The sequence below is a fragment of the Lepidochelys olivacea genome, assembly GCF_965140295.1.
Source record: "Lepidochelys olivacea isolate rLepOli2 genome assembly, chromosome: 10".
Taxonomy (NCBI): domain Eukaryota; kingdom Metazoa; phylum Chordata; order Testudines; family Cheloniidae; genus Lepidochelys; species Lepidochelys olivacea.
Genome location: NC_140420.1, coordinates 70589322 through 70617093, shown reverse-complemented (window position 1 = coordinate 70617093; position 27772 = coordinate 70589322). Strand labels below are relative to the sequence as shown.

General features: G+C 46.4%; 1 protein-coding gene across 3 annotated transcripts in view; it reads left to right on the top strand.

Annotated features, from left to right (window-relative positions):
• Positions 1 to 27405, top strand: part of ACAN (aggrecan) — a 75970-nt gene extending 48565 nt beyond the window's left edge. For 2 of the 3 annotated variants that reach the window (XM_084641066.1, XM_084641067.1), the window contains exons 7-19: positions 107 to 577; positions 1170 to 1344; positions 1795 to 1922; positions 2043 to 2336; positions 2643 to 2825; positions 4144 to 6432; positions 7087 to 7200; positions 16856 to 16969; positions 20707 to 20865; positions 22205 to 22287; positions 22781 to 22925; positions 25215 to 25397; positions 27099 to 27405. In XM_084641066.1, coding sequence (XP_084497192.1) covers positions 107 to 577; positions 1170 to 1344; positions 1795 to 1922; positions 2043 to 2336; positions 2643 to 2825; positions 4144 to 6432; positions 7087 to 7200; positions 16856 to 16969; positions 20707 to 20865; positions 22205 to 22287; positions 22781 to 22925; positions 25215 to 25397; positions 27099 to 27187 — 4427 coding nt within the window. In that variant the 3' untranslated portion in view covers positions 27188 to 27405. The remainder of the gene's footprint in view (positions 1 to 106; positions 578 to 1169; positions 1345 to 1794; positions 1923 to 2042; positions 2337 to 2642; positions 2826 to 4143; positions 6433 to 7086; positions 7201 to 16855; positions 16970 to 20706; positions 20866 to 22204; positions 22288 to 22780; positions 22926 to 25214; positions 25398 to 27098) is intronic. The other variant, XM_084641068.1, reaches the window with a different exon arrangement.
• Positions 27406 to 27772: the final 367 nt, after the last annotated feature.

The following is a 27772-nucleotide window of genomic DNA, read 5'->3' as shown; positions in this document are numbered from 1 at the left end:
TACATCCAGCCCCTTTCTTGAGTGTCCGCACATAGATTTGTTTCCAAAGCCTGGGCCTGTGTCCCTTGGAGACGCCAGTAAAGGAAACATTTGTTTCTTGTTGTAGACGAGGACTTTTTAGTCCCTGAGAACTTCACCATCTGGACCGTCACTCAAACCGAAGTGGAGATACCTCTCCCACACAATGTCACAGAGGAGGAAGCCCGAGGGAGCATTGCAACTCTAGAGCCAATCGACTTCACACCCACTGCCTCAGAGCTGGACGAAGGCTTTACAGTGACTCCAGACCTCTTTGCCACTGGTATCACTGCCGAGACAGCTTTCACGGAGGCAGAGAACGTGACTGAAGAGGGAGTCACAGCTGTATGGGTGACTCCTGAAGAGGTCACCATTTCGGTCCTGGACACTCTTTTCACCAGTTGGGCACCGGAGGTGAGCTCAGCGAAGGAGGACTTGGGGGTGACTGCCACGCCAGAACTAGAGTCTGCCTCAGTGGAAGAGATGATTGTGCAGGTGACAGCTGCTCCTGAGAGTGGTCTCATTCCTGAGCAGCCCATTTCTCCCATTTCTCCCACTGGTAAGTCACAGGGACAACAAGAAACCTCACAACCCATTTCCTCCAGGGCCAGCCACACCGCTGCTTCAGCTGACAAAATTGGAACACTGTCCATCTAGCAATGGATTTGGCTCTACTGGGGAAAGTGTGTCTGGTTTGGGCACTCCCAGCCTTTCCCCTGCCCCTAGAAGTTCATGGCAGGAATAGCTATCTGCCCACGGCCAGCAGCTCTCCTTCTGTGCATGGCACAGGAATGGTCAGGGGAGCCTGGAGGGCACCTCGTGAGGGTGTAGAATGACCCCCTCTGTCTGAGGATGAGAGCTGCATTGGCCGACACCAGATTCCAATGGTCTCTGTGCATCCCCCTGCAGCTGAAGGGGAGGTCACTGCATTGCAATCATTGTGGGGGGGAATGGGAGACCCCCAAGATAACCCCTCCTTTTATAGCCTCTTTAATAACAGCAGAGACTAGTAAACAAGGGACTTGGATCAATATGGCTCCAGGAGGTACTGCTCCTACCAGGTTGGTTTTGAAGGCCCTTCTTGAATATCCATCCAGGGTGCCTGGGGGTCTCCGTGTCCCTACGTCATTGCTCTCGCCCTTTCCCCCCAGGTGTCGTGTTTCATTACCGACCGGCCACCAGCAGGTATTCCCTCACCTTCACCAAAGCCCAGCAGGCCTGTCTGGATAACAGTGCTGTCATCGCCACACCCGAACAACTGCACGCTGCCTACCAGACTGGCTTTCATCAGTGTGACGCCGGCTGGCTGAGGGATCAGACTGTCAGGTAAGGGGAGGCCAGGTCAGGTAAAGATTACCTGAAAGAAACATTCAGCCATGAAACGGAGTCACCTGGGTTACAGCCAATGTGCCGCACAACCCCACCTGGACGCAGGACCCAGTGACAGCACAGTAGCACCTGACGTGGATAAAACACAGGTCGGTCTGTAGCGTAATGTGCTGCTGAATTGTGAACGTGTTCTCCACGTGTGCCACATTTTCCCATGTTGAGCATCCATGACATGTTTCCAAATCATACTGATGAAAAGTCCAATACAAGAGCTAGGTATTACCATTATTATTCTTGTTAAGGACTTTGGGCACCTCTAAATGCTCAGTATTATCATTATTCAGTGGAGAGCTTGCATCTCTTCCACAGGAACACCCACTGAGATTCTTCAATTGCAGTGTATGCAGGACCCTCACTGGGGCGGCCCCTTTCTTTCTGTTTTGGTAGATACCCCATTGTGACCCCAAGGAATCAATGTGTAGGAGACAAGGACAGCTCCCCAGGCGTGCGGACGTATGGCATGCGCCCAGCTTCTGAGATGTACGACGTGTACTGCTACATTGACCGACTGAAGGGTATGTTCTCCACATGCCTGTGAGCATGGCTGTTAGGGGGTGTGTGTAATGTACAGCGGATGGGCAGAAATATCCATAGTTGTATGTGTCAGTGACTCACACTTGACATTTTTCCTCCAGGTGAGGTGTTCTTTGCAACCCAAGCAGATCAGTTCACCCTCCTAGAAGCCCAGGAATACTGTGAGAGCCAGAATGCCACGCTGGCCTCTGTTGGGCAACTCCATGCCGCCTGGAAGCTGGGCCTGGATAGATGCCGCGCTGGCTGGCTTGCTGATGGCAGCATCCGATATCCCATTGTGACTCCACGTCCTGCTTGTGGGGGAGACAAACCTGGTGTGAGAACCATCTACTTGCACCCCAACCAGACGGGATTTCCTGACCCACTGTCAAGGCACCATGCCTTCTGTTTCAGAGGTACCGACCCACTCTTCAAAGCCATCTGCCATAGCACACAATGCTGATAGCACAGGGTTCTACGTTCATTTTACTCTCACAGAATTAGAAAATTTGAGATGGAAACAAGCTATGAAGTCTCCTCTGCCCCTACTTTCTCCAGTCTAATTTAGTCTATCTCCTATTAAGAGAAATGCCATGTATTTAATTACAGACCATTCTATGTTGCTTGTCACCCTGGTATTGGGATAGTTTATGAAGCAGCATCAGGCTTCTGAGAGAGCCAATGCCATCATAGAAATTCTCTTCAATATCTTTCTGTTCCAGCCCTGCCATCTTTCGACAAGGATGAATTTGTTGAGGAGCAGATTGTAACCCAGGTGATCCCTGGTTTGGAGGAAGTGCCCTCTGGGGAGGAGACAACTGTGGAAATGGAGTTTGCCACTGAACCTGAAAATCAGACAGAGTGGGGAACAGAAGTCTTTCCAACTGACATTTCCTTGCTATCAGGTGGGTCAGGCAGTTCCCTGCGCCCAGAGACTAACCTGGCTGGCAGAGGAAACATTTAGGGCAAGGGCAATCCAGAAACAAAAATACTGTGTCCTTACCAAGGAGAATCCCTGTCTGAATCCAGCTGGGAAGTAGCCTGATGAGGTAGGAAGCTTTAAACTGCAGCTCTCTCTTCAGAGGGAGTTGGTTCTCTGGCTCAGTAATCCAGATTTACCTCACATGCACCTTTTAGCCAAGCTCTGAGGCCTAGAGCTCAAGCCATCACACCCCCGGATCACACAGTGAAACATGGTATTCCTCATGGATGCTACATTATTCACAGACAACCCAAGGCAAACGGGGATTAATATGAATGGAGAAAGGCTATTCTATGACAAGAAAGTGTGGGCTTTTAGTTACTTAGAGCAAATAAAACCAGGGACTCTCAGCTGTTCCAACTCTGCTTGTGACCAGCTTTTTGGTAAGGGGGCCCGGAGTGGTCAGCTGACCAAAAGTTTGAGGCATCTTTGGGTATTTTTAAGCTGTTAGCAAAATTCAGGTAGTTCATTATGGCCCCAAGTTTCAAAACCGCACGTACAGAATATGTACAAACAGTTACCACAAATTCAAGCGTCAATTTTGTACATGCCTTTTTACACACACTGTTCTGGAAAACTGAGCTCAGACTTTTTTTATTTTTTAAAACAGATGATTCGGTGCACTTCTTTTTAAAATAAATATAGTCAAAGCCAGCATACTGGACTCATCAGCCAACCCTACACTAACAAACCAGTGCCAACAGCCCAGCATTCCTGAGCTATCCTACAATAACACATCGATGTGCACGTAAAGAGGGAAAATCAGTCAGGAAACAGATTTCAGTTTCTGACTTTCAAGGGGTGGTGCAGCTTTACTGGAAGCAACACTGAGATAAAAAAAACAGCAGGATAGGTTTGGATTTTTTCTTCTTCTAGGTATTATCAGCAGAAACAGCAGCAGTTTCTATCTACTAATGGTTGCTGGAATGCTGGCTTTGTTCTGGTGATTATCCTTTGGGAATTTGTGTTGCATTTGTACTGTCACAGGAGGTGATAAATTGAACCACTTTTCCAGAGTTATTTGAGATAATCCTCATTAACAGAGTTTAGGGGAGGGAGGGCGATCTGGAAAGTGTATAGGATTTTCTGCCCTCATCCTCAGAGTCTGTCACTATTTTATTAGATGTCAGTTTTTATGCACAGTCAAACAGGAAATTTTCAATAGCTCCTTGAAACTAATTTGTAAAATCCTTCTTCCTCGCTCTCTCTCTCTCCCCCCACTTCCCCTGCTTCTTTTCCAGTGAGTCCATCAGCTTTCCCCCCTGTTAGTGCAATACCAGATGAACCCAGTGGAGAGACTGCTCTCAGTGGAGTGCCTTCAGGGGAGATATCTGCATCTGGAGTACTTGAAACCAGTGGTGAACCATCAGCTTCTGGAACATTTGAACCTAGTGGAGAGCCCTCAGGGATCGAAGAAAGCGGAGTGCCATCTGTAGACCTGGATTTCAGTGGACTTCCTTCTGGACTGCCGTCAGGCGATGAAAGTGGGCTGCCCTCGGGCATTATTGAAGTCAGTGGGTTACCTTCTGGCGAGGAAGAACTATTAGTGTCTGCTTCTGGAATCCCGGACCTTAGTGGGGTAACATCTGGACTTCAAGAAATCAGTGGAATTCCAGAAATCAGTGGGCTACCTTCTGGAGAAGTCTCTGGTGTTGAGCTTACTAGTGGCCTGCCTTCCGGAGAGTATGATGAAAGTGGACTCCCATCTGGTTTTCCAACTGTCTCTCTTGTGGATACTACTTTGGTGGAAGTTGTAACAACAGTAGCAGAAAGTCAACTGGAAGGAAAAGGAACAATTGGGGTCAGTGGAGAAGAAGACCTATCGGGGTTACCATCTGCTGAATGGGACATTAGTGGAAAAGTCAGTGGGTTGCCCTCAGGAGTTGATATCAGCGGAGCACCGTCAGGGATACCTGATATCAGTGGCTTTCCCTCAGGAATCGATTTCAGCGGAGCACCATCCGGGATACCTGATATCAGCGGAGCACCGTCTGGGATACCTGATATCAGCAGCTTTCCCTCAGGAATCGATTTCAGTGGAGAACCATCTGGGATACCTGACATAAGCGGCCTTGTAGACCTAAGTGGCCTCGTTTCTGGTGTTGATAGAAGTGGAGAGCCCTCAGGCGTTACCTTTTTAAATACCAGTTTGGTTGAAGTGACGACCCCATCAGTTACGGAAGCAGAAGCAAAAAAGTTTTTGGAAATCAGTGGATTGCCCTCTGGGGACGAAGATATATCAGGCACAGTGTCTGGAATTTTAGATATTAGTGGTCAGCCTTCTGGGCAAATAGACTTCAGTGGAGGGGTTTCTGGAGCTCCTGAAATGAGTGGACTTCCAAGTGGAGTAATTGACATCAGTGGAGAAACTTCTGGAGTTGAGGTTGTTAGCGGCCTGCCATCTGGAATTTATGATTATAGTGGACTCCCATCTGGCTTTCCCACTGTCTCTCTTGTGGATACAACTTTAGTGGAAGTTGTAACACAGACATCTGTTGCACAAGAGGTAGGAGAAGGGCCATCTGGGATATTAGAAATCAGTGGACTTCCTTCAGGGGAAAGAGAAATATCTGGAGAAGTGTCTGGAGTTATGGATATTAGTGGGTTACCATCAGGGACAGTAGACATCAGTGGAGAGCCATCAGGCATTCCATATTTTAGTGGAGACATTTCTGGAGTCACAGACTTAAGTGGAGAGTCCTCAGCAGTGACCGGAGTTAGTGGAGAGGCCTCCGGACTTCCAGGCGTCACCTTGGTCACTTCTGATTTGGTCGAAGTTGTGACAAAACCAACAGTTTCACAGGAGCTAGGTGGAGAAACAGCTGTGACACTCCCCCCTATTTTTGAGTCAAGTGGAGATGGCTCTTCATCTGGGGAAATTGGTAGAGAAGCCTCTGCATTTCCTGAAATTACTGTAGAAACATCTGGATTTCATGAAATTAGCATAGAAACATCTACAGTTCCTGAAACTAATGGTGAAACATCTGCATTGCCTGAAATTACCATAGAAATTTCTACAGTTCATGAAACCAGTGGTGAAACATCTGCAATAGCTGAAATTAGCATAGAGACTTCTACAGTACATGAAACCAGTGACAAAATATCTGCATTGCCTGAAATTAGCATAGAAACTTCTACATTTTACAAAACCAGAGGTGAAACATCTGTATTACCTGAAGTTAACATAGAAACATCTGGCATAGCTGTGGTCAGTGAAACTTCTGGAGCACCGGAAGAGAGGAGGGAAGATTCTTCAGGAACACCCACACACCCACTCTCAGATGTTTCAGGGGAAACCTCTGCTCCAGACGTTGTAATTAGTACCAGTATGCCAGACACTGAATTAACACAAGAGCCCATGGGTCCTGAAGAGGCCCAGCTTGAAATACAGTCCTCTACTCCCATGGTATCAGAACAAGAGACCGAAATAGCTGTTGTTCTAGAAACGTTAGAGATATCACCCACTGCCACTGCTATCTTGCCTCAAGTTTCACCAGAAGCCACCAATGTGCCAGAACCCACTGCAGAAGGTATTGTTAAAAATATGTATTGCTTTTCCAGCCCATCTTCTTTTATAGAAAAGGGTGGGATTTCCCTTTTTTATACAGCAAATAATTATTTTTTTTATTATTATTCACTAAAATAATGAAAAAGGGCATTTAAGAAATATTTTATCTGAACAAAAAGCTATAGGGATGTAGGATTTGCCACACCAGATCAGACCATTAATCCCTCAAGTCTACTATCCTGCCTCTCACAGTGGCTGATAAATGATGGAACAATCATAATGCACCTGGCTAAGTTGTGCAGCTCTGCACATGAAGGGAATGTGAGGGGTTGTTCTTTTCTCACACCTGCAGCAATCAGGTTATGCCCTGAAACACAAAATATCCAACTGCTTTTATCTTAACAAGCATAACTATCAGTGCTATTATTGGCCACACAATTATCCAGCCCTCCTCCATCCCCATTATTTGACTCTGACCTTCTGTGGCAGTGGAGTCAAACTAAAGTAGACTTAAACCAAAGAGAACTGCAGAGTAACATGGCAAGTAGAGAGTGAAGCAGCACTGAGCCATGGATGGCAGGTATCTCCCCCTTATGCAGCATCTGTAGTCATACTGAATAACAGCAAAAGGCATCAGTATAATTTGGCTGATATCCCTCTCTCTTGGGAGTTACAGTTATACCCAAGACATGTGATGAGAAGCCCTGTGGAGCGGGAACCTGCCAGGAAAGAGATGGAAACATCACCTGCTTGTGCCCGCCTGGGTACATGGGGGACCGCTGTGATATAGGTAAGCTCTGGCCTCTGTTTTGGTGGGGATGTGCAGCAACTCGAGAATATTTTTTAACCTAAAATGAGTGCTGCTGTGGATATGACCATGAGCACAGCATATCTGGAGGAAACCAGGAGGAGTTCACTTTCCTTTCACCATCATTGCTAAATGTTGCTCCAGCCCAGAGAAAACAGGGAAGCTCTGTTCTTCTCCTGAAGCCCTAGAGAAGGCAGCTACTCCTTCCACTCTGGATCAATAGGAGAATTTCATCCTGGCAATTGAGGGGGTGAGAGGAAGAGGCAGAGAAGCACTGTAGCATGGGATATTCTCCACTGTCCTATTTCCTTATCCCCTATCCTGACCTATGTATATATACCCCTATATCCAGAGCATTAGGAGCTATATGTACTAATGGATGGATGCCTTGTGTTTCATGATGTTTGTTATGGTGCAGTAGGTCTCCTATTGTGGACCTCCTGGCTTCTTCTGTGGCATTCAAGGGATTCCAAAGGTCAAAAACAAGCCAGCAAGAAAATCAGAATTTTCTGCTCTCTGAACTGCACCTGCTGGAGGCAGTATGTGCACATGCCAAACCACATTCCTAGTCCTCCATATTGTCCCTTGACAACTGTTGGCAGACAACACCTCACCTCCCTTTACTTAGCCTGGGTGCCCTTCTGCCACCAGAATCCAGCTGTCACTTCACTGTCTATGGCAGCTAGGAATTGTCATACCCAAAAGAGACCTTTTGGTGGACATTCATCCCCATCCAAGGTGCAAGGCACTTTGCATCAGTTTGTGAGGCCCAACTATGCACTGGGAATGAAAGAAAATATATTTCTTCAAAGCTTTAAAGGAGGAGACGTGAACTGAGGTTCTGCTTGATGTATTGGGTCTTGTGCCTCTGTTTGCTGGAACTGGCTGTATCGGATGATGCACATGAGATGACGTCTAAATCAAATTAACTCGTATTTTTTATTGGCTCTTTTGGCACATGTCTGTTTCACTCCACTTTCAATCTGTGGATTGGTGGGCTCATTCACTGGCGTACGTATAAATTGTGACGGTACTTAAGATTGTGAAAAGAGCATGTGTCTTTCATGGCTGACAACCAGCTCAATATTATTCGAACAGTGAGGGTGTAAACTGCCTAACCTGATGTTACTGTGAAAAAGTCTTCCCTTAGCAATTAACCAGGAATTTTCTTCCACCGCGACCGCTTATCTGGCTATCGCTGCCTGTCAGGGTGCGGAGAACTAAGTCAAGGATAACATGGAATTCCTTGGCACTTCCCATTCCTGGCTCAGTTTCACTTTGATACCAAACCAGAATGTAACCTGTGCTAGCCCAAGTCAAGGTTGCAATATGCAAGGATGGACATGCACGCTGTATAAAATATGGGCCTCTTTTTAAGAAACTTTAGGTCTGCACTTGTGTGTATATTTTATGTGCTTAATTGTGCCTCTAAAGTTTTTTGAAATTTTACCTTCATATATATTTGCTTATATATGGTACAATCTATGAATGCAACCAGACTTGCTCAGTCATTTCTAGTTAAAAAAAAAACCACCATCATCATAGCCCCCAGAACTACTTTCTCAATTTACTTTAACTCAATTAAACCACTAATGCATACTGCTTTGGGTTAGGCAGGGGCTTTTTTTGGAAGCAGCGCTTCTACTGGCTGGAGCAGAGAGCTGGGCTCTAATTCCATACCTGCCACTGAATCACAGAGGAGTCTTGGGTAAATCACTTTACGTTTCTGTGCTTCACTTTTTGCATCCAAAAATAGAGATGTTAATAATTACCTGCCTCTGAGGTAGGTTGCGAGGTTTAATTCGTTTCTGTTCATAATGCAATTGATAACCTCAGGTGGATGATGCTATAGTGATACAAAGGATCATTATGTCTATGAGGTCTCAATTGGCCATCAAGCTTGTTATATTTCTGATACATCAGTGCTCTCTTGCTCTCTCCCCACTTCCTTCTCTTTGATGTCTTACTAATAAAATTTTTATTTTGTCTGGTACTTTCTTTGATGGTGTATCCCGTGCATGTGATCGTCACTTCAAACCCCGCCCATACCTTCGGTAGCCAATCAAACGGCAGTCTTTCCATGTTTGCAAGGTTACCAGCATGACTTGAGATATAGTTCAGATATGAAGGACCAAGCCCTGAAATCAGAGCCTTGTCACTTCTTAATACATATAGATGGAGAACAGGTGACAGGAGCCAGCCTCTATCTTCATGAAGCTTCAGTATTGTGGAGGCTACATGACTCACTGGACTCTCCTTCTCATTTGAGTTGTAGTCTCTTCCCTTTGCTCATGAATCAGTGAAATCAAAGGATTCCAATATCCCACTTGCACTTGTTCTCTACACTGTCACTGAGGGGACTATTCAGGACTCACCTGAGTACCTCAGCATGGTAGCAGGGGGCCCATGCTGCAGGGAGTGGTGTGGGTGATTCTGTAGGGGGCACTCCTCCTTATGAGTAAGTATTGACCATGGTACCCCAGCACAGTTCTAGGTGCACTGTGCTGCAGGGAGAGATGTGATTTAGAATCTGTGTTCAGTGACTATTCCAGCATTCAAGCAGAAAATGTGCCTTTTGGGCTAGTAAAGCTCATTTGCGAACATATTCATGGAGAGTGAAATTCACCAGTGGGCAAAGAGCCCACACAAGTCCTATTTCAGAGCCGAACTTAAGGGATGCCTGGTCCTTGTACTAGACTTCCACAAAAGGGTGAATTTAATCTAGAAATAAGACCTAAATGTGTAAACAAAGTGATTTTTTTAAGATGGAACAAATATTCACAAAGATTATTTTGCAATGTTAGCCCAATTCTACTATAAAGATAGTATTCAAAGTGCTTTGGGATCCTTTGAGATGAGAGATGCTAGAGAAATGAAAGGGAGAATCTGCATATTGAGAGCAAAAATAGTATTTAATAATGGACCTATGCTGCCTCCTTCTTCTGGTTCTCCTGGTGCATCTTGTCTTCCTAATCTAGAAAGTGAGCTCTTTGGGACAGGCACTGTCTTGATAGCTGTGTCTGGTGCTGTGCTGACCATTGGTTGGTGCCAGAAGAATAATCAAAAAAGATAATTAATAATAAAGCAGAATGGAATCTACTTCATCTTGCAAGAAGGAGCCCAAAGCAAAGACCCAGCTGAAGTGGGCCTTTAGTGCTAGTTTTTCATATAAATTCCTACTATGCCTACTTTGGTGAGGTTTTCAAGTGGATTCAGTGATCAGTTTTTTTAAAAATGAAAATTTCTCTCCTCTACCATACCATATGATTCCCCCAAGATATCAACGCCAGAAGCCAAAGTCGGAGTTGTGTCAGCCAGTGGATTGAAGGTTAACCCTTGGATGCTGGCATTTTCCAGGCTTCTAGCCAAGGAATGCTCAGGTCCATGTGGGCATGTCAGTTGTCAGCAATCTGTTATTGCCCTCAGAATTAGGGTCCCACAAGAGCCTCAAATTTGCAGGACGACCCGGGGGGGGGCAAGTGGGGCAATTTGCCCCAGGCCCTGAGCCCCACAAGGGCCCCCCATGAGAGTTTTCAGTGGCAATTTGGCAGCAGGGGGTCCTTCTGCTCCATGTCTTTGGCGAAGTACCCCAAAGACCCAGAGCGGAAGGACACCCCCCCACCCAGCTGAAGACCCCAGACCCCATGAATCCTCTGGGCGGCCCTGCAAATTTGAAGTCTTGTTCACATAACTGGTCTCTTCATCCAGACTCTTGCCAACTGTGTGCAGAAGCCTGTTACAATTGGCAAAATTGGAGGGCACACAAGTATTAGCAAAAATACTGTACTGGCATTTCAGTGAAAAAGCTGTGGTTTACATCTTTTGAACTAGCTGATGGTTTTAAAGACTTCAGTCAGGTCAAGGAAAAAACTGACATTTGCTGAAATGTCAGCAATTTACCAAAAGATTTGCATCTCTCTGGATCTGCTGCCCATCCAGCCAAAACAGCTGAAGTGTATTAGGTGATTTTGAAGGAGTCCTAATGGGTGAAATGCTTCTTTATGGCCTGAAGGATATATTTTATTGATTAAAAGAAAGCAGTAGAAGAATAACCTTTTTAAAAAAATCACACAAGTGATTCATACAATTCTATTTAATGGGAGAGTCAGGCTATGAAGGAGGGTAAGGTAGCTCTAACAAGTTCCAGCTGAGATCTGGCAGATGTCTTTACTGGCCAATCCAGTTATTTGGTGTCTGTTGGCTGTTTTATGACATTAAGTCAAAGGCTTATTTGCTTATGGAAAACCAGCTCTGAGGATACAACCTAAAATAATGGCCTGTTGTACAGATAAAGTGAGTTTTCTTTTACATATAATATTGTGGAGCCAAGGATTCCCGAGATTCCTGAGCTCTCAGTGCTTGCAATCAAGTCATCACTCGTAAACATAGCACTGAGAGGGAGAACCACAAAATAAACATGTTTCCTGATAAGTGTCTGAGTTTTGTAGTTTAATAGAATATTTTCTATGTTGTGGCAGGTTATTTTCTCCTCCTCTGTATCCTGAGGCTTAAATTTCATTTTTTTTATATATTTTTCTATGGCTTAAATCAGAGAAATTAGACTTTTTCCATCTGCTGCCAAGTCACTACTCAGTTGTACTATTGCCAAGAGCCATTACTTATCTCTCACATCTAAAAGAATTGTTTTCTCCAGCTGCTTCTTTTCCACTTTGATCAGGATCTGGCAACAGAGGTAACGTGTGAATGGAGTTATCTTTTAGATGCCACCTTACTGGCTTTGGGATCTTCTTCCCTGCTTAACCCACCAGATCAATGTTCATAATATTCCCAAAAAGAAAAGGAGGTCTTGTGGCACCTTAGAGACTATCCAATTTATTTGAGCATAAGCTTTCGTGAGATACAGCTCACTTCATCGGATGCATACCATGGAAGTACCATGTGAATATGATGAGAGTCACGTCTCACTGCGAAGTTGGGGTGCTGCATCCATACTGACAACTGTTTTCCAACCAGCCTGGATGAATTAATCTGATTGTCCACCGGGTGCAGACAGGGTCGCACCCGCCGATAAGATGCTCTCCCTTCCGAGTCTATTTCCACGGTATGCGTTCGATGAAGTGAGCTGTAGCTCACGAAAGCTTATGCTCAAATAAATTGGTTAGTCTCTAAGGTGCCACAAGTCCTCCTTTTCTTTTTGCGAATACAGACTAACACGGCTGTTACCCTGAAACCTGTCATAATATTCCCAGGAATTCCTGGAAACCAAAAGCTATGATTTCTGGCAAGATTTTCTTGGCTCTCTAAAAAAATATTGTTTAGTTGGTCTTTTGAGTCTCTATTTAGTGGTTCATACACACCAGGAAACCCCATAAAAACAGGTCAGTGTGGGGGCTGTTGTACACTTTGAAAATGTGTTGCTTTTCAAGCTGTAGAATGGAGTCAGGATTTTGGATGCCAGATTGTATTTCCAAACAGATTACTCTCATTCCCAAGAAAACTGTAGGAATTTTTCTATGTTAGAGTGGTGTTTCATATCCTTCCTGCTTGCATGCTGTTCCTCCTTAGTGAATATTTTAAACACAAAACTAAACTTGTTTAATCAGTATTCAAATCTATCAGTGATCTAAGTTGCCTTTTTAATAAAACACATGTATTGTATCTTTAAAAAGTCTGTACCACTGTTACTGCCAATAACATTTTAGATAATTAAAAGGGAAACAGTTCTGAAACTCTAATGTATTTTTCATCACTGATGCTGTTTGTTCATGTTTGCAATGATAGTAAAATGGTCAGTTTCACATTTGTTTATAAATGGTTTCTCTTCCAGTTTCTCATGTTCTAGAACAGTGTTATTGTGTTTAAGTTTGCAAGACTGCATGGGAAGATCTAGTTGTATACTACTTGAACAGAGTAGGAGTGAGTAAATTCAATACATACCTGGGAACATTAGAGCTTAGGAAGGGAATAACAAGCTGGTGAAGCTATTTTGTGTTTGCCTAAATGAAGCTTCCAGAGTAATCCGGCTACCTCTCTGCTTTCATCAACCAACAGTTGACATTTATTAAATAGGACACCCTGTTTTCATTTTTTTTTTTAAATCATGAAAACATTTTTTTTAAAGTGAGGCTTGAAACGCTAGTCCCTTTAAGAATACATCAGCTAGAAAACCCATGTTGTGACAAGACATTTGAATGGTCTTTTTGAACGTTCTATGATACCACGGTGAGTATAAATCATCTTCTAAAGACCCCTTATTTCCGTGATGCCCTCCAGAAGTGAGTTAATGTTTTAAATGGGCTCCCTGTTCTCGGCTCCCCATTGCATTCTGTCTTCTGTGTCTTTCTCTTAGACTAGAAGCTCTTCAAAGCAGGGGTTGTCTCAGTCTGTCTTGTACTGCCCCACGTACATTGTTAGCACTTAAATAATAGTAATAATCTTTTCTTCCTGTCCTGGTAGAGAAGCTATTTGAGGGGGACCAGCAAGGGAGTCGTGAGAAGACAAACATGCATTTTTAGGAAAATTTACATAAAATAACAAATATCCAATAACAGTGGCTTTGTAAATTCCTTCAGTGTTAAGATATGTGACAGCTGCCAGCTGCTGAAGGGTCCTTGCATCCTCACCTCACCTCTGAGAGTCTCTGTTGTGCAGGGTTGAATGGTGAGCAAGACTGTGGATGTGTAATATGTGCTTGTAGCAACTAAAGGGATAACAAAAAATGTCAAGCATTAAGTAACTGGGTGATTTAAATTTCTTTTACTGAAGTTTCCTTTTCATGTAAAGCTCCGAGCCCAGAGCTCGTGTGCAATATCATAGTTCCGTTCTCTAGTGTATCTAGGAACTATATCATGAGTGATGCTAGTCGGTGATATTATTTATTGTTCAGAAAAATCTCTAGGACCAAGTACTACAGGGTGAATGGAGAATCGGCCACACCAACTCCATATGTCTTGACATGTGTGAGACTCTGAATTTACCAGTAACTGCTGAGACCAGGTGCTTTCTAAATACAGAGGAAGGCACAGTCCCTGCCCCAAAGAGTTAACAGGCCAAATGGCTAGTTTGATATTTATTATCCTCATGTGTTTCAAAATATTTGCAGCATGCATTTCAAAAAGTATTTCTGTATTTCCTTGCATTATTTTTACAACACTGTTAAAATGTACCCTGTGTGTCTATATATGGGGTATATATATTGAGTATCCATATAGTATATATAATATGTACAGTTCATAATATATACAAGCACAAAAGCAAGTTCCATTCTAATGTTATTTCCTGATTTGATGCAGTGCGTTAGCCTGCGTGTGTATTTGCTGCCTTCTTCCTCCAGGGCCTGAGTAGGTGGGACCACTGCAGATCATCTGCATCTGAAAGAGACCTTGGGCACATAAAATGTTAGTCCCTGTCACTGAAGACAAATGAAGAACCCATTATTCCCTGCTAAACATTCTGCTTTAGCTCCTGTACATGCTTTATTTCCATTTCTACAGCGTGCTTTCCACTTAATAGAAGCTAATGGACAAAGGAGAATCTTTCCTTACTTGTTCAGGTGGAGACCACTGTGAATGGCATCAACTTCTGCTGCTACTGTTGCTGGGGAACCTGGTGTGTACTGGGATTTTAATCTCCTCTCAACACATTTCAGTTTCCCTTTTGTGTTTTAAATCTTCTAAGTTCCAAAGACGTGAGCAGATAAGTAGTAATCAACCTGACTCATCCATTCTTTTCTACTAGGTCAATAATTCCCTTTTTGTTCTGGAAAGTCCCAAAATGCTTATTAGCATTGATGAAAGCTGGGCATTTCATTTCCCACCCATTACACTAAAAAGAATAGCTCAGAAAACATTAATTAGTATTTTAATGTAGAAGCAGACCCTGCACTCATGAAGATCCAAGTGCAAAGCTGGTTTAAGTGGTTGATAAGCCATTTGGGGAATATTTGCAATACCTTTGGGGACACAAATTAGAATATAAATAACAAGGGCTCTCAATCCTCATGCTTCAAAGTGCAAGCTGACTACAAGCTGCTGCCAGGAAGACTTTCCCCCATCATTTAATACTTTACAATTTGATGTGCTATAGGAGTTTACACTTTTCTCTGAAGCATCTGGCATGGGTCACTGTGGGTGACTAGACAGATAGACAAGGTAAAACACTTGTCTGTTTTCTTATGGCTGAAGAGAGGGAACTTGATTAGGTGGATCACTGCTTTGCTCTGGTATAGCTGGAGAGAGGGTACTGGACTAGACAGACTATTAGTCTGATCCAATGAGGCAGAAGACAGAATATTGAACTGGATGGATTGTTGTTCTGCTTCATTATGGCCATGTCCACGTCCTTCTCTGATTCATCTTCTCCGAGTCTGCTTTCCCACTAACTCTCTAGCACTGAAGTGCAGTGTGAGGTGTCAGCCAGATGACTTCTGTTACAGTCAGCATCTTTAAGACTTTCCAGGACGTCAGAGTCTGAGAAGCAAGACTTTGAAAGAAAGAAGAAAAGTCTCACTAAAGGAGCTAACCAGTGACTACTATTTTTTGTCTACAACCCTTTCTGTAGGTATTTGGGCACAGTTACATTCTCACTCTTTGGAGCTTGTCTATGGTTTCTTGCACTGACTTCATCTCTGCCGTCTTTTCATTCTAATTAACGTATTTCTTCCTTCTGGTTTCAAGACTCACTGAGGAATAGGATTAAGTCTCAGACTGGAGAGATGTTAAGAAAAAAATGTAGAAGGATGGATTTTGTGGCATATTAGATACAAACTGTCCATTTTGGTCTCATTCTGAGCATGATACCCAATTAATCCAAGCCGCTTCCCTTCCTTTCCCTTCCCGAACTGGTGAGAGCTAGGCATGCCATTACAGTGATGACATGTACTGTCCATGTTGGGATAACTGACAGACTGGGAGACAGAAGACTTGGGGCCAAATCTGGACCCACCCAAAGGGCTCTTTGTATCAATGGAGCAGTACAAAGAGTCCATAAAACTGTCCTAAATGGGCAGCCAGCAGTTCACACAGTGTGGGGAAATCCTTGACTGGTGTCAAGCTGGCACAGCTGGCTTTATGCTAGCCCCCTCACTAGCAGCTGTGCTCTGGAACAGGTGAGGATTTAGCCCTGGGAGCTCAGGCTGAAGCATGACATCTGGACTATGGTTAGAAAAAGTCAAAAATGAGAAGCCAAGGAGGGAGAGGGAAGATATGACGCTGTGTTTGAGATGTTCCTCTTACTTAAGAGAAGCCCCACGTCTGTCTTTTAGACTTTAGCTGATGGAGGCTGACACAGCCACAAGTTTGCACATTTGGTCAAGTTAGGCAGCAAAGATGGACAAGGAAGAGACACAACAGATATCCAAAGATACTGAGCAGGATACCCTGAAAGGCATCCCTCCGACCTCTGCTGATGTTGCCCTGATATCACCATAGTGTTGTCCAGTGATCAAGTGACAGAAATTTGAGTGGAAAATGATGTCAGCTTCCTAGGGTGGGTTGGGCTTTTTGCTTTCATTTCTTCAACAGTAGCAGCAGCAGTAGTTCTTAAAAGAAACCCGTAACCCACTCTCGAGCGCTCCCAAAACCATGGACGCTCCCTCCTGAACAAGCAAAGAAACAAGTTCTCCTGTTGGTGGAGTTCCCTGCCCGGAGTCCTAATGGCAGCCCTTGATTTCTTGCAGACATTGATGAGTGCCACTCAAGCCCCTGTCTGAATGGAGCTACCTGCGCTGATGGCATCGACTCTTTCAAATGCTTATGCCTTCCCAGCTATGGAGGGGACCTGTGTGAGATCGGTACGGCCTACCTGGCTTCAGCTAATTTTACTAACAGCTGCACTCCCCCAAAAAAACTTAACCCCACCAATCCCGCCCTCATCTCAAAAAGCTAACTCCTAACAGCAGATAAAATGCGTCTTACTGGGCAAAAGATTACGCTGTTTGCTTACAAGTGATTATTGTTTTTTGATCACAACATCTTGTTTCTCTGGGAAATTTCTCTTAACTTCTAGGAGACAATGGGAGCTTTAGAGCTCCTAGGGAACCTGGTGTCTCCTTGGCTTCTTAGAAAGGGAAATTATTCTCTTTGTTGTAGTTTTCTCTTGTAAAATTGCATAAAGGACGTGATAGTGTGATACTGTTTGACATAAGCACAAATATGCTTTTGGACCAAAGAAAAGCCTTCCAATCCACCTGTAATAATCGGACACTGTCCCAGGTACATCTTCATGGCATGTGAACCTTCTCTGCTCCTCTGTGATTTCAGTGAAAGATGCATGAACTGAGCCATGTGAAATGACCGTGTTTCATTTTGTGCGGATTCACCCATGAAGGGCTTTCATTCACTCCTGTGACTCTTCTCCGTCTCCACCTGACCTTTGTGTCGTTTCCTCGAGTGAATGTGACTTTCATGGCGACAATGGCAAGCAGTGTGAGTCACAGAGAGGGAAACTGAAATATCCTGGTTTTCTATCAGAGTGACACTTTCTTGTGTGCACAAATGCCGTTTGGTTTGGGGGAGAAAACAAAGGAAGATTTTGTTTTACTGCAAGTCCCTGAAAGCCTGATTTTCTGTCTGTTTCTCAAGGAGGAAAAATGTTCCTGCATTGCTCTGCAAGGCCAGGGAGAAGTAGGTTGAAAAGTACTACCTGTTCACCTTCAAATGGGCAATAGGAAAGCGCATTTGATCTTCCCTCTCTCTTTCTCTGCATCTCTCTTTCTCCTTTTAATATGAGTGTGTGGAAGAGCTCATGAAAGGAGAGGAACTGATAGGAATGGCTGCGCTTGTGAGCAGGCACCATGCAAGCTTCCTTCATTTACCTCTTCCAGTGTACCTCAGTCCTGACCTTTAGCACCTCCTGCTGCTCTGCTAGAGGAGCCTCGCCTGAGAAGAGGCAAGAGACCTCCTATAATAGGGAGTATTCCGCCTAACGGCTGTATTGAAACACCACTCCAATGTTTGACCCAAACCTAGTTTAATCTCTTCTCTTCATAACAGTGCATCTATTAATGGGACCTTGACATCAAGGGGTATCTTTACCCTGGATTACCCTGGGACATATGAGAGCAGCCTACTGCTCTAAATATCAGTGAAAAAGCCCCCTTTAATACCCAACATTACCCCCAAGGTAGAATGTATGATCTACTTTCCCTTCTCTAACTTATTTGATTCCCTAAGAACATCATGAGCTCTAGCATTTTAGATGAGCTCTTCTGTGCCATACACACAAGTCAGTCATTCTTAAATGCTTCTAAAGCCTGGAGAGAGAGCCACTTCATGGGATTAGATTTTACCTGCAACTGCTCTCCACATTTTTGCATAGGTAACTGCTATATAGGAAAGCCTTGCATTTTCTGTTAGAATGTCCTACTGAGACTGTGCATTGTGTTCCATCCCAACTCAGTGGTTGTGATAGTCTATAAAGGGGGTGTGACATAAGCCACCAGAAAAAGAGACTTTGAAAGGCACATTACATACTCCCTCCCCTGCTCTCGGAGATGTGGTGGAGAAGATCCAGGTTTGTGAGTGCTCTCACAGCTCCTGCTCCCTAAGGTTGGTTCAGCAGAGATGGTCTGCTTGGTCTGTAGAGGAAGAAGGCAGAAAAAGAGAATTCAAAGGACCCACCAACTAGCCAGTCTTTGGAGGGTCAGACATTGAAGTCTGCATGGGGTTTGTGTGTACCCCTGGTTGAAGAGCTTCACAGGAATGGAGTAAGAGGAATTGATGAGTTAAAGGGAGATGGGGTACTCTGGAATGCAAAGGTGGACAATAGCCAAGGTGAGAGGTTTTTTCATGAAAGTGGAATATAAAACATCTGCCCTGCATGGGGTTAGAGGGACATTTGCTGAGTGGCCAAAAGGAATAATGAAATCCCACCACCCTAGGCAACAAGGAGCTGAGAAAGGATGATAGATGGAAGAACTCTCTCTGCCACTGAAAGACTGCTACTAAATAAATCTCCATCTTGTCACCACTAGATCTTCCTTCCACACCAGTGCTCCTCTTCCTCATCTATAGGCTCATCATATCTCATCTGCCTCACAGTGACAGTTCCTCTCTGACTTTGTATCTTGTCTTGGCTGTTGTGACTCTAGGTGCTAGTCAGTGGAGGAGGAGATAAGAGATGATGGGACATAGTACATTCAAGGCCCAAAAGACATAGTAATTCCATCGTTTGAGTGCGACTGCTTGCAATGCAAGGGTCTATCTGGAGGAGATGGGTTTATCATCATAATAGTATCTGCCCCAACTGTTGTCATTTCTGTATCTGTCCCTGTTTCCTTTTGGTTTTCAGAAGGTATTGGTATGACTTTGTTGATGGCAGAGAACAAAAGATTCCCCAAAGTGCCATCTTTTGTTTATTCCTTTGCATCTGCTCTACCCTTTTCCATTTTTTAAAAAGACTGCGTTTTACTTCTCTGTATTTCCTGTCTTACATCCCTTGCTTACCTTTTCTCCTATGTTCCCAAGGCCCGCACAGCTAGTCTCATAGTCCCTGTGGCCTGTGAGTCAGTTGCCAGAGTTTCTGTGGCCCCAAGTATTCATTTCCAGTGCCCACATTTCCTAATGTAGGACTCATCTACCAGCTAATGCCCTTTCCTGCGTGTCTATTCCTTGTATGACCTGAGGAGAATCTCCCATACACATCCTCTCCACACTGGACTAGAGCTTCAGTTCAAAAGAAACAATCCCCCTTGTTAAAATAAATTAAACTGGTTAATTTCTCTGCAGGGAAGAGGATAGGAGCTAACTTCCCTTTTAAAGGCTTTCCCTTTCAAGCTCTGGCCCCAACCATAATATAGAGCCCGTCAAATATTTTGTGCCTTTAATTTGCTTTGATGGCATTTCTCAATAATCACCAGCAATAACCACTTAAAGCAGGCAACAGATTTTTGCTTTTTTTCTACTCCTTTTTAAAAATATTTTCTTTAAGTTTTTTTTTCTGTCTCCCATATGGTAAGTCCTGCCCTGCCTCCCTTTTCTGTGATCTCACCAGGTTGCTTTTTCCATTTGAGAAGGCTCAGAATAGTGATGTAGCCAACTGAATCTAAACTCTGACCTCTCCTGCCCTTCCCTCCCATCTCTGATGCATTAGCACTGATTGTGGGGAGTAAAATGTTTAAAGGTGAAAGCTGTTCTCCAAGGCGAGCAAAATCAGCAGGACAACTCTGGGGGGGTGGGAGGGGGGGGAAAGTGGTGTTGTTTGGGGCTATTTCTCAAAGACAGAGTCTCAGAACCTGACTTGGAGCTTGAAATGTTCAGGAATCTGTCTGTTAGATTTTTCAAAAGTGCCTATCACCATGTAAATTGCAGGGCCTTTAACCTACTTCCCCTCCATAAACTATTCCTTGGTTGCCTTCTGATCATTTTCCCGTGGATGTAACATACAAAAATATCAAAGTTTATTCTTTAGTGGGTGTAACCATGTGTTGTATTTTTGTTCCATGAATGCTTGGGCAGCCAAGAGGTGAGTTGGTTGGCACACTGCCCTCAGGCATGCGGTTCCCTTTCATTCCTTTCTTGTGTGTTTCAGACCTGGAGGACTGTGACGAGGGCTGGACCAAGTTCCAGGGCCATTGTTACAAGCACTTTGAACAGAGAGAGACGTGGGTGGAAGCTGAGACCCGGTGCCGGGAACATCAGTCCCACCTGAGCAGTATCATCACTCCAGAAGAACAAGAGTTTGTAAATAGTGAGTGCTGGGGGTAATGGCCAGGATCTGAGAGTGGCTGGGCACAGATCAATCTGTCCATTTAGGGGTGGGGGTGGGCCGAGGTGGGGCGGAGCATGTGGGGAGCAGCCCACACCAGCCAACAGAAGGAGCCAAGGGGAGCCAGTCTCCCTCTACCCTCAGCACTGGTGCCACTGTGCCCCTGGCTACTAAGAGGAGGAAAGGCAGGGAAAAGCCCTGCTGGCTGCAGGAGACTCTGCAGGGCTGGTCCCTGGGGCTGCCCAGAGCAGGATGGGTGGCAGCCCTGACTGTTCTGCCCACCCCCCTCTCCAGACTGGGTAGAAATAGCAAGGCCTGGGAGTGAGCTGGGGTGGGAGCAACATCTTCCTTACACTGGAGCCAGTGAGACAGCCGCCCAGGTCAGGCAGCAGCTCCAGATAGCTCCAACCCAGAGGGGGAGTGGGTTTCGCCGCAGCGGCTAGGAGGAGGAGGCGCTGGAGGAGTCTGGACACTTCAGGAGAGGGGGGAGTACCTCTCCCATTTTTCCAGGGGCGGAGGAGCTGTGTTCCCTGCCCCCTGTGTTCAGAGATGAGAGCACACACCATGGATCCGGTTGGAGTGGGATCCTCAGGCAGCTGGGTTGGGGAGCAGGACCCTGTTCGACCAAGGTTCAGTCTAAGGGGATTAGGACAGGTGAAGCTTCTGCTGTGTTCCACAGCCTTGTCTGGGGTTCCTGGGAACATGCCTTCTGCTGACACCACCCGTTTGTCCCTTTAAATGAATCTGAATGCCAGTCTGCAATTCCCTCACCCCCATTAGTGAGTTGGGGAGGCGTGGGTGCCTGCAGGCATGTGAAAAAAGTGGCCCAATTGGTCTTGTGTTGAGGCATCAAGATTGAACCATTCCCTTTGTGCTGTGGCCTCCCTCTCTGTGGCCTCGCTCTGAAGGGCTGGTGGACCACAGAGGAAGAACGATCCTTCGCCCACATGAGGACTAACACCTCCAACCGTAGTAGCCGCATGGCAGCCGCTGGCATGGGAACAGCAGACTGTCATGGGACGAATTTGGCAAACTGGAGCCACCTTTACAGTGACATTCCAGAGCATTGCCAGCTTAGACGCTCTCACTTCCTAACTGAAGGAGATTTATCCACCTCACCTTTAACCAATCTGGCTTCCTCAATCAGAACTACCCCTTGTCAAGCAACCCTTGATGTGGTCCAGATATAGACCATGTAGCTATGGTGTTCAGATCCTTGGCAGAGCCCTTTGGTGTCGCCTGGACTAGCATGGGAGAGGTGAGTGATGGAGGGACTCCTTTTCCCATTTCTTACCCGTCTCTCCCTGTCTTTCTTTTTCAGACTATGCCCAGGATTACCAGTGGATTGGACTCAGTGACAGGGCTATCGAACACGACTTCCGCTGGTCTGATGGAAATTCCCTCGTGAGTTGTGTGCAGGGGTAGGGGGGTCTTGTTTCTTCACTGAGAGTCATTTCAGGAAAGAACCGCCCGCTTCCATGCAAGCTTTGACTTTTTGTGCTGTGTCAGGACATGAAGCTGCTGCCTGGGGACAGAACCCTAGAGCCATTGGTGTGAACAGTGGGACAAGCGTTGAATGGAGCCAGCCATAAGCTATTTTGGGGTCAGGAGGGACCGTCATTTTGTTCTCTGTTTGTACAGTGTCTAAAACAATGGGCTCATAGGCGCTACCATAATACAGATAATAAAAATACATGATTTCCATTGATGAGAGGGACAGACCCAGGAGGAAGAGAGAGAACCAGTCAGAAAAACAGAAGCAAGGGAGAGTGAATGAACAAAAGCAGAAGGAAAAGAGCCGAAAGGGAGAGAGAAGAAGCAAGGGGAAAGGGAGAGCTGAAGAGAACAAAGCAAGTGTCTTCATAACTTAGAGGAAGGGCTTCTTATCTCTTCACAGCAATATGAGAACTGGCGGCCCAGCCAGCCCGACAACTTCTTTGCGGCAGGAGAGGATTGTGTGGTGATGATCTGGCATGAGCAAGGCGAGTGGAATGATGTCCCATGCAACTATCACCTCCCTTTCACATGCAAGAAAGGAACAGGTGAGTCCTGGTGCTACTCGTTTCTGGGTTGGGGTGTTTGTCCAGGCTTAGGCTACAGCTATTAAACCAATAGCACGAGAGCAGCCAAACTTTGCCCTACCAAGGGTCCCACTGGCAACTTGCTGGGTGCTAAGGGCTATATGTAAGGTGGATCAAATAGAGCAGTTTGCAGATCCTTTCCTCCTTAATTTGCATGGGCAGCCTATGAGATGACTCGTCCCAGAAAGCAATGTGGCTTCTGCTTCGATAAGATGCAGCGTTGCAGGCTGGGATACGTACCCTCCACGGAGTTGACCGAGGCAACTGCAGGACTCAGTGGTCCACATTTGAGTCACCCCTTGACTCTAACAGGAATAAATACTGGCCATAAACCCAGGAAACTTAACTCATTTCTCGTGAACCTTAACTTTTGCACAGCGACCTGTGTAAGATATTAGTAGAGGAAATGAAGACATATCCTATGTGGATTTGAAACAGCAAAGAGGATTTATGGAGGCAGAATTAGAATTTGGCCAGGACCCCAGTACGAACACACCTCAAGTCTTGGGAAAAAGTGCCCTGAAATCTTTAATAAACATTCATGGTCAGGACCTTGGCTTGATGCGTCATCCCAAGGATGGTACTTCCAGCAGCACCGCACCCCCTAGCATTATGCTGGGCCACTAGAGTCCGTCCCTCCTGCTGAGACACCCACCCACCTCTTCAGCACAGCACTGTCTAGAACTGCCTGCAGCATAGTACTCCCTAGCACTGCACTGTGGGGGGTGAGTCAGTGCTGACCCAGAGCACTCACCACTGGGTCACTCTCACTGCTCTTTGCCACACCTGGGTCCTCCTGGAAGGTCTCGTATCCAAGCATTGATCCCATCCAGCCCTGGATCAAGCTGAAGAGGTGGTGTGAACCACGATTTGAGGACTTCAGTAACTCAGACATAGGTCAGGGGTTTGTTACAGGAGTGCGTGGATGAGATTCTGTGGCCTGCGTTGTGCAGGAGGTCAGACTAGATGATCATAATGGTCCCTTCTGACCTTAAAGTCTATGATTCTATGACTGCAGAGGGAGTGGATTAACAGGAAGCTTATGGAGGGTGGAAAGTGCCCTTCCATAGCTCACAATCTTCCTGTGAAATAACCCCCAAACATTCCCACTTCAAGGCCCCAGGGGGGCGGTACCACTCCCATTTCCCCTACCATCAGCCCCCACATCCCCCATTTGGAGACAGTTTTTGCCCCTCTTCCGAGCCAGCCAGTAAAGTCTAGCTTCCCCCAAGCCATCCGCTCCCATCCACCAGGCCCCCCAATGGCACAGAAACAACAAACGCCTTCCTGGCAGCAGCTTTCTCCTGCCTGACACTCATTGTGGTCCTGCCTTTCTGGAGGGGAGGGATGGAACCCTTTGGAACCTTGTTGCTAAGTTTCCCAGCCAGCCGCAGAATTTTAATATCCCCCGTGACTAAATTTCCAAGCCAGTGGTAACTGCAGCAGAATCTCAAAAGGAGGCTGGTTTGTAATTAACTGCCTTTTATTTAGTGCCTCCATCTAGAGCCCCCCAAACAAAGGAAACGATCCCTCCTTTGTTAACTGCCTCCGTAGCCCCCAAGTCTGGCTGCGGGACGTGGCAATACAGCAAGTCAGGCCCGGGTGATGGCAGGCACTTAGCAACACTGGCATCAAGTGCTGGCATGTAATAGGTGCCAAATAAAGCTCCAGTGCAGAAGCCCCTTCCTGTCTGGATCCAAGGCATCGGCAGGGAGATGGCCAGGCTGTTTGCACTGCAGCTGGGTGTGCTCGCCAGCCTTGCAGTGCAGAGGCCTCTGCCATCACTGCAGTGACTCAGACAGGCTGATGCTTTATCTGTGTTTCACAAGTAATGTACATTCAGGGGCCCAGCCACTCAGGCTCAGCGCAGAGCAGCTCATACTTCACCCCATGCAGCACAGGAGCAGTGAACAGCACACTAGCCATTCAGCCAATTCCTGGTGGGGTGGGAAATGATCCCTGTATATGCAGCTGCCCCTTTCCACCCCAGAAGTGGCTGCATTTCAGTGGTTAGTGAAGCAGTCCTTGTATGTACAGCCTGTAAAGCGCTTTGGGATCCTTTGGGACAAACTGCACAAGGGAAACAGAGTTGATTGGTTATTATTCCAGGGACTGTATGTGAATGTGGCCAGCTCCCCTTGAGCAGCATGGTTAAACCCAAGCTGCTTGGTTTGCGGCTCTCGTTGGCTGATTGCCTAGCAGGCACACACTGAGCTGCCAGTTGCTCACTGTCTTGCTTGTCTTTGTCAGTTGCCTGTGGGGACCCTCCTGTGGTAGAGAACGCCAGGACCTTTGGAAGGAAGAAGGACCGATATGAAATAAACTCCATGGTACGGTACCAGTGCAACCAGGGCTACATACAACGCCACGTGCCTACGATTCGGTGCCAGCCCAATGGCCACTGGGAGGAACCACGGATAGGCTGCATAGATCGTACGTATTGTTCCTCCTTCCTACTCTATGCACCATGGCCCCTGCAGGCCTCTGAGACTCCAGGCTGGCACTCAGCCAGGGCCAAGCTGTAGGAGTCCATGGGCTGATTCCTGGAAACAATCCACATGATACAGTGTGGGGAGGCGGGGACTTGAATTCAGGAGTTCAGGACTAGAGAGCTGTCGAGGCAACTAGAGAGCTGTCGAGGCAACCCAACCAGGGAGAGCAGCGGCTTTGCCTGACACACACCCCAGCCTCCCTGGCTGTTCCAGGTGTAGGACTGATGGCTTCTGGAGGGAGCTGCCTCCATTTCTTTCTAGGTGGAGCAACTTGAGGGACATGGAGCAGGTGGGTGAGATGGGTGAGAGCCAAAGTGCAGAAGCAAGAGAGATACTTATGGCTCCCAGACAGGGGTGTCCTCCATCCACTACCTCGCCCACAGAAGGAACAGGTTTGCTGCCATTCAGGCCAGTAGGAAGGGACGCTTTCCCTCCCTGTGCCAGAGAGTCAAGATTGTTCTTTGTCTCAGTTAAAGCTCATGTGTTACCAGGATTATTGGATCTGAGATCTCCCGGATGAGTCTGGACCACGGGGATCAGCTGGAGATGCAGCCTTGACTCTTCTGAATCAGTGCAGCTGCCAATAGCCTGAAAGCTTCTGCCCAGTCAAAACGCCCCACTCCCTGATGCGCTGGCTCCTTTGAGCCCAGGGCTCCTCACGGCTGTTGAGGAAAATGGGGGACAGCTCATGGGGAGGGGAGGAGAAGCAGCTAAAATGGATCTACCTGGGCTCCCAAGGAGGGAGAAATTTGCACTTCAGGGCCGGGGGGGGGGGGGCTTATATGGTTTATTTTGGCAATATCCACAACTGAGCTAAAGGCACTGAGGGAAGGAGTGAGGAATGGGTGCATGGTGGGGGCTCCCCTTAAAGGAGAGCTCTGTAAGACTCAGCTTAGCCTGTCTACCCAGCCCTTGTTCTCTGCATCCCACTCCCGCAGTGAGGCTCTGAACAGAAGCAGGAAACATAAAACATCAAGGAAGGATTAGCCCAAGAGCTATGCAACCATGGGTTAAATTGGAATTATCCCCCTTTTACAGATGGGAAGACTGAGGCACAGGCAGGGGAAGGGATTTGCCCAATGCCACACAGTGTAGCAGTGCTATAGCTGTGGACAGACCCCAGAGCCCCTGCCTCCCTAAACAAAATGTTTGGGTGCATTATGGGTGCTTGGGAGGGGCGGTCTCCTTCCTTGCTGGGCCATTGGTCTGAGCTGGTCTGGCTGCCTCTATGCGCGTCTGCTCACAAGGAGGGGGAAGAAATACAGACCATATCGGACGGACAGCAGCGGAGTTGTCTCTGAACAGGATGCTTTTGAACAGGCTCCCAGGAGGCACCTGACTCTCTTTAAATTCAGTGTTTGCGGGGGGGGACAGGGGCCGTCACAAAGTGCTCTGAAAACGCCCCACTGATTCCTCCGGTCCCAGAGCACCAGAGGCAAGAGAAGGCCTGATTGTCTGGTGGCGAGCGGGCTGGCGCCGGGGCACGCGCTGCCCAAATGGCTGGAGGCAGAGCTTGCAAGCAGCCCCCGCAGTGTTTTTCCAGGGAACGAGAGGCCTGGGGTGAGCCAGCTAAGGACAAGCAGGGGCTCTGTAACTTTCTCCCAGTAACAAGGTGCCTTTTCTTCTCCTCCTCTTCCCACAGCCTCCATCTACAAACGCAGACTACACAAGAGGAGCCCAAGGAATCGGTCGAGAACCAATGGCAGAGCCGCACAGACACCCACCCGTTAGAGGGGGAAGTGAGAGATTTTTATGGAAATTATATTAGCAGAGGCAGTTTCTTCTTCTTGATGTTGTTGTTGCTTTTTTGTCATATAAGGAAAAAAAAATATATTAAAGAAAAAACCCCACCTTTGTGTATATATAAAAAAACAAACAAACCTCAGCGCACCAAAGCAAAGGGAATTAGATTCCAGCGTTTTGACTAGCCGTCCGGTTCCGAATACCTTTGTGCCTTCGGGGAAGGGGTGGGAGGGTTGCAGAGGGCGGGTGGGGGGGTTAAGTTAAATAATAAAGAAGATTATTTTTTCCTGATTTTATCCACAAACAATGTAATTATTTCTGTTATTTAATGGCTGGGGTGGACGCCACCTTTGTTTTATTTTAAAAGAATCCTGCAGTACGGCAGGGGGTGGTGCGGTGGGGCAGTCAATAGCTGTGAAGTGTTGCTGAATGTATGAGAGGGGCATGTAAAGTGGGGGAACGGAAGGGCTAGAGTGAGACGGAGGGATGAGGCGGGAGGGAAGCCTCTTGGTTTTGGCCCCTCCCCTCTCTCCCACCGCTGGTTCCCGGCCGCCGAGTCTCCCCGTCCCCAGG